Source organism: Otolemur garnettii, unplaced genomic scaffold (assembly GCF_000181295.1).
Source record: "Otolemur garnettii isolate 467f Iridium unplaced genomic scaffold, OtoGar3 scaffold00050, whole genome shotgun sequence".
NCBI classification, from domain to species: Eukaryota; Metazoa; Chordata; class Mammalia; order Primates; family Galagidae; genus Otolemur; species Otolemur garnettii.
The window spans coordinates 11,828,395-11,834,301 of record NW_003852445.1 but is presented as its reverse complement, the minus strand read 5'-3'; the positions used below and the strand labels follow the sequence as shown (position 1 = coordinate 11,834,301).

General features: G+C 42.9%; 1 protein-coding gene across 2 annotated transcripts in view; it reads right to left on the bottom strand.

Moving 5' to 3' along the window:
- Positions 1-5,707, bottom strand: part of SPATA5L1 (spermatogenesis associated 5 like 1) — a 16,211-nt gene extending 10,504 nt beyond the window's left edge. For both annotated transcript variants that reach the window (XR_002773866.1, XM_003791798.1), the window contains exons 1-2: positions 4,511-5,707; positions 3,460-3,645 (exon numbers count right to left, since the gene is read on the bottom strand). Coding sequence is in view for 1 of the 2 variants with exons in the window: in XM_003791798.1 (XP_003791846.1) it covers positions 3,460-3,645; positions 4,511-5,605 (1,281 nt within the window). In the remaining variant the exon portion in view is untranslated. The remainder of the gene's footprint in view (positions 1-3,459; positions 3,646-4,510) is intronic.
- Between the last annotated feature and the right edge of the window lie 200 nt (positions 5,708-5,907).

The following is a 5,907-nucleotide window of genomic DNA, read 5'->3' as shown; positions in this document are numbered from 1 at the left end:
AAAAAAAAAAATTAAGCATTACACTACTCAAATAAATTAAAGCAATTAGTAAAAAATAAATAAATAAATAAATAATTAAAAAAATAAAAAATTTTTAAAAACCATGAAAGACAGTTTTTTGGTTTTTTTTTCTGAGACAGAATCTCACTCTGTCACCTGGCGTAGAGTGTTACAGCCTCAGCCTAGCTCACAGCAATCTCAAACTCCTGGGCTCAAGCAATCCTCCTGCCTCAATCTTCCGAGTATTTAACTGGGAATACAGGTGCATACCACCACACCTGGCTAATTTTTCTATTTCTAATAGAGATGGGATCTTGCTCTTACTCTTACTGATCTTGAACTGCTAACTGAGCTCAAGTGATCCTCCTACCTCAGCCTCCTAGAGTGCTAGGTTCATAGGCACGACCCACCATGCCTGGCCTGAAACACATTAATTTTAAAATAAATTAAGGTTAAAGATTTCTCACATTTATTGGTATTCTTTTCATTGTCAAGTACCTGTTCATATCTCATAACCCATCTCTTGAATTGTTGTGTTGGTCTTAATGATTTAGAAATTTTTTTTTCTATTTTGACCTTATTTACAGTATTGTTTTGTCATCTCCAAGTCATCAAATTAACAAGTAATTTCCTTTTTGGTTACTTGGTTCTCTTGGTTACTTGGTTCTCTGTTAGAAAGGTCATCTTTAAGATAACATTTTTAAGTTCTTTGCAATTTCCTTGAAGCAAATTTTTTGTTAAAAAATCCTTACATTTCTATTTGTAATATCTGTATTTATTAAAGTATTTGCCCTCATATCAAATTCTGAACATACAGTTGTCCACAAATTTCCATTTTCAATGATAAACTATTTCATCCCACTTATGTAAAACTGTATTAGTGGATATATATGTACAGAGCTATTCTGAATAACATTCCCCCCCAAATGTTAACATTGTAATCTCTGGGAAATGAAGTTTCAGGCAATTATTTCTCTCTTCATAATTTTCTTTCTTGTTTAGTTTCTCACAAAGAACAGTATTATGTACTTTTTTTTTTTTTTTTTGAGAGAGTCTCACTTTGTTACCCTCAGTAGAGCGCCATGGTGTCACAGCTTATAGCAACCTCCAGCTCTGGGGCCTAGGCAATTCTCTTGCCTCAGCCTCCCGAGTAGCTGGGACTCAGCCCGCCACAATGGCCCCCTATTTTTTTGTTGCAGTTTAGCCAGGGCCAGGTTCAAACCCACCTCCCTTAGTATATGGGGCCAGCACCCTCCTCACTGAGCCATAGGCGCCACCCCATTATGTAATTTTTTAAAGTAATTTTTTATTACCTGGCAGAGGTTAGGTACCCAAATACTAATTAATTTTTATGTATACTAACTAATATCCAAAAATCCCATTTCTAGTTCAAGATCACTTGTTTGCACATTATTTCACTTGATTCTCATAACCCTTTTGGACATACAAATTCTTTCCCCTCCACATGTGTATGTGCGTGTTAAACATTCCTAATTCTTTAACAGGAATATGTCACAAAAGTTTAATAAACTTTAATATTTTAAGTCTGCTCTGGCATAAATGGTGGCAGCAGCAGCCCTAAGCTTCCTGGTAGGGGAAAGTAAAAAAAAGATGGAGCCAGTACCTTCCCAGATGTCTCTGTCCCTTCTTCCTTCCACTTCCCCTGGGTTGTTTCTGAACTCAGCCATCACCTGTGGTAACTACACCTGGGCAGGCCCCTTCTGAAGTAGCACTGGGCTCCACCCTAGGATGACAGCAGCTGACTGGTCCACCTAAGCCAGACCTGGAACTTCAAAGCAGAGGAAATCCTAAATGTAAATCTCCCTTCCCTTCTCCTGGCACTCTCATCCTTCCCTCAGAAGACACATATTCTCTCACCTTTACACATGGGACTTAAAACTTTAAGCAGTTTTGGTTCTAAACACACAAGATAAGGATTTGGATCACATAACTCCTCTCCACCTTCAGTGTAAGAGTAATAATAAAGGAAAAGGAAGAGAGGAGGGTATAAATTATCTACCTATAAAGGTTTTTCAAAATTTAGGATAATAAATCACTCTTCTATAATTTAAGATCAAGCAACAATTGTGGCGTCACAATCAGATTGAAAATTTTGTCCCAGAATATTGAACCTGCTGAAATTATTATTTTTTAAACAATTTATAGATTCAGGATTATTTACTATATACAATGTGACTGGATTTTCCAATCAATGGTGCTTAAAAGTATTACATTTAGGCAAATATCTTAAATATTATTAAGAAAGATAATCATGATTTATAGACCCCAATAAACTATTTCATCTCACTTATGTAAAATTGTATAAGTGGATATATATGTACAGAGCTATTCTGAATAGCATTCCCCCCAAATGTTAACATTGTAATCTCTGGGAAGTGAAGTTTCAGGCAATTATTACTCTCTTCATAATTTTCTTTCTTGTTTAGTTTCTCACAAAGAACAGTATTATGTCTTTGTCATTGAAGACAAATTTAAATAAAATTTTAGGTGCCTGATCTTCTCTTGGATTATAAAAGTTTATTTCCCCCACAAGATGCTTATTAAAAACAAAGGGAGAAATTATACAATGGATATGGAGAAATCTCACAGAAACCACCTTATCCAAGACATGAAACTTTACCGGTGATAGGACAAAGAGGTATCACATGCTACCTCACAGATGCAATGAGAAAGGCCCAGGGCCACTTCTGTGATATTCCTCCCAAAAGTACAAAATTTGAACTGAACCATGAAGAAACATTAGTCAAACTAAAAACTGAGGAATATTCTACAGAATAACTGACCTATACTCCTAAAAATACAAAAGAAAAACTGAAACATGGTTCTAGATTAAGGTCTATGTAGATCAGTAAAAGTATTGTATTGGTATTAATTTCCTCAGTTTAACCATTATACTAGGGTTAAAATTCTTGTTTTTAGGAACGATATACTTAAGTTTACCAAGGGTAATGGGGCTTCATGGCTGTAGTGTATTCTCAAATGTTTCATAAAATATTTATATATGTAAATATATGCACATAAATAGAGAATAATAAAGCATAAGTGGCAAAATGATACATTTGGAGAATCTGGGCAAAGGGTATACATAAATTTTTTGTACTGTTTTTGTAGCTTCTAAGTCTGAAGTTGCTTCAAAATTAAAAAAGTGAAAGTTAAAAAAAGTGTTTGATTCTTCTGGGGCCACACTGTCTTTCTTGGGTGCTCTAGGCTTCAGCACTAGGGAGTTACTATGAGTAGGGGAAAATTCAGTCAATTTAGACTACTGACCTTCAGCCATATACAATTTACAAAGGGTCGGATGTAAAATATTAACAGCTATCAAATGTTTCAAAAAAATGTACTTACCACTTTTTTAACTCCAAAATTAACGAGGAAATAAAATAAAACAAAAATAATGTTAAAGAGACTAATATTATTAATTCATAAATTAATATTTACCTTCTCACTATAAAGGAGAGCATGCATGGCAGCCTCCCTACAGAGTGCTGTCAGGTCAGCGCCAACATAGCCAACTGTCATTTCTGCAAGAAGCTCCAAATCAACACCACTGGAGATGGGCATCTTTGAGGTAATCACTTGCAGAATAGCCTTTCTTTGTTTAAGTGTGGGAGTTCCGATGACAACCTATACGCAAAGCCAAAAAAAAAAAAGTACAGTTTAGAAACAAAATTTATATCTTATTTAACAAGTTTTTGTTATTTTTAAGAACCTACGAAGTTCTCAGAGTCCAGAATAGAATAGTAAACCAGAGAGTCTAGGTCCCTACCTTTAAGGAGTTTATTCAGTGGACACGATGGTGTAAGGAAGAAATCCATCCAAGTCCTGATGGATTATTCAATTATCATCTCTCTTAAATCCTACCACAAAATCCAAATATCATATAGTCACTAAATTTCCAACTATTCTTTAGAAATCAAGAATCAATTTAGGACCAAAACTTACAAAAACAGGACAGCTTTGAATACTCAACCTTCCTAGCACCTCAGGGAGCAATTGTGGGACTGGAAAGTGGTGTCTGGACAAGTAATGAATAAATCCGGAAGACTTAATGCCTGCTTGATTTATTCTTTCCTGCCTTCTGCCCTTTTATTTCAACACACTTCTTGAAGCTACCCTTTTACTTTAAATTTTCATTCCAAATCGATGAGTTTAAGATGCTTGCAGCCAAACTATTTCTCTTAAGAATTAGCATTACTGATTGTAGTATAGATCTTCAGGACCCGCACAGCAAAACCACTAATCTCTAATGGCCATCCCGTTTCCCAGAACAGTATGACTCTGGGCAAAAAAAAAAAAACACAAAACATAAAAAACCAGGCACTGGTTCACACTGGTAAGTGGGCAAAGAATGTGTTCTCTGTATTACAAAAAGCCCTACTCCAGCCTCCTGGACTCTCAAACCTAAGAGGCAAACGACTTGAAGCAGCCAAATAGGTCCAGAGAGACCGCCCTTCCAGGGACATGGGGACTAACCGCCAGGCCTCCTTACCTCTCGGTCAAATCTCCCGGGTCTGCGCATCGCTGGATCTAGTGCGTCAGGCCTGTTGGTGGCTCCTACAACCACCACCTCGCGGTCCTCACCGATGCCGTCCAGCAGCGTCAACACCTGTGCCACCACGCGACTCTCAGGGGCTCGGTGTGCACCGCCCCGCCGGGGACATAAGGCGTCCACCTCGTCCAGGAAGAGAAGGGTAGGCCCGCAACTGGCCAGTTCCTGGGCACGCTGGAAGACCCGTCGCACGTTCTCCTCGGTCTCCCCAGGCCGAGAGCCCTGCAGCGCGGCAGCACTTACTGCCAGCAGCTTCGCGCCCGCCTCCTGTGCCACCGCCCGCACCAGCTGGGTCTTGCCTACTCCGGGGGGACCCGCCAGAAGCACCCCGCGGGGCACCTCTAGCCCTAGCGTGGCCAGGGCGCGAGGATAGCGGAGTGGTAGGCAGAGGAGCTCCCGCAGCGAATCTGCAGCCTCCGAAAGACCCCCCAGAGGCACCTTGGGCAGCGGATGAGCGTCCGACGGAGCCTCCCCGCAAAGGTCGATGCGGGTGCGAGGGGTGACCAGCCCAGCAGGATTGGGGTTAGGGGATCCGCCGACTATGTGAAGGGCGCTCACCGGGCCGGGAGTGCCCGGCGGAGCGGTCACCACGTGGCCTAGGGAGATGGGCCGGTTCCTCAGCAGCTCCTGCGCCGTCTCCAGTACCACGGCCGGGTCTGGGGCACCGGACGCCCCTGCCCGCTCCCGCAACACCGGCCACACCGTGAGGCGCCGTAGGGGCGGGCAGGGTACCAGGAGGAGGCGGCTCAGGCTAAGACTCCCCCGGGACTCTGGCGCCCCTACTGCTACCCCGGGGCTCGCGCACTGCGGGTCCAGCTGCACGAAGCCGTCCGCTCCGTCCCGCCGAGGCCAGGCAGTGCAGAGGCAGGAACCACCGTCAGGCAGCGAGACCTTCACCGCCGAGCCCAAGTGCGCGCCCAAGGCGCGGAGGGCAGCCGGGCCCAGGCGGCAGCGCTGGGTACCCCGGTCTCTAGCGTCCAAGGGTAGCAACTTTAAGAGCGGACCTTCGGACAAGAGACCGGAGTCGCGAGCCATAGCACATAGAAAACCAGGCCGAGGAAAGTGGGAAAAGAAATCCACTCGGGCGGGAAAGACCGGAACACTTAGTTCCCGGGCCGGAAGCAGGTGGTGCGCATGCGCCAGAAGAAAAAAAAATTCTCGATTGCTAGGGGCGGAGCGGAGGCAGAAGGACCAATTAGGAAGTTGGACAACACTCGGGACAGTTCTGGTGTCTGAGTTGGTGAAGTCGAGTCGCCCATCTCTGAGCTTTATGAAGCTGGCCTTTGTTACAAGTGTCTGGGACGCGGCGTAAGCTAACGTCACTAAGTCATGCATGT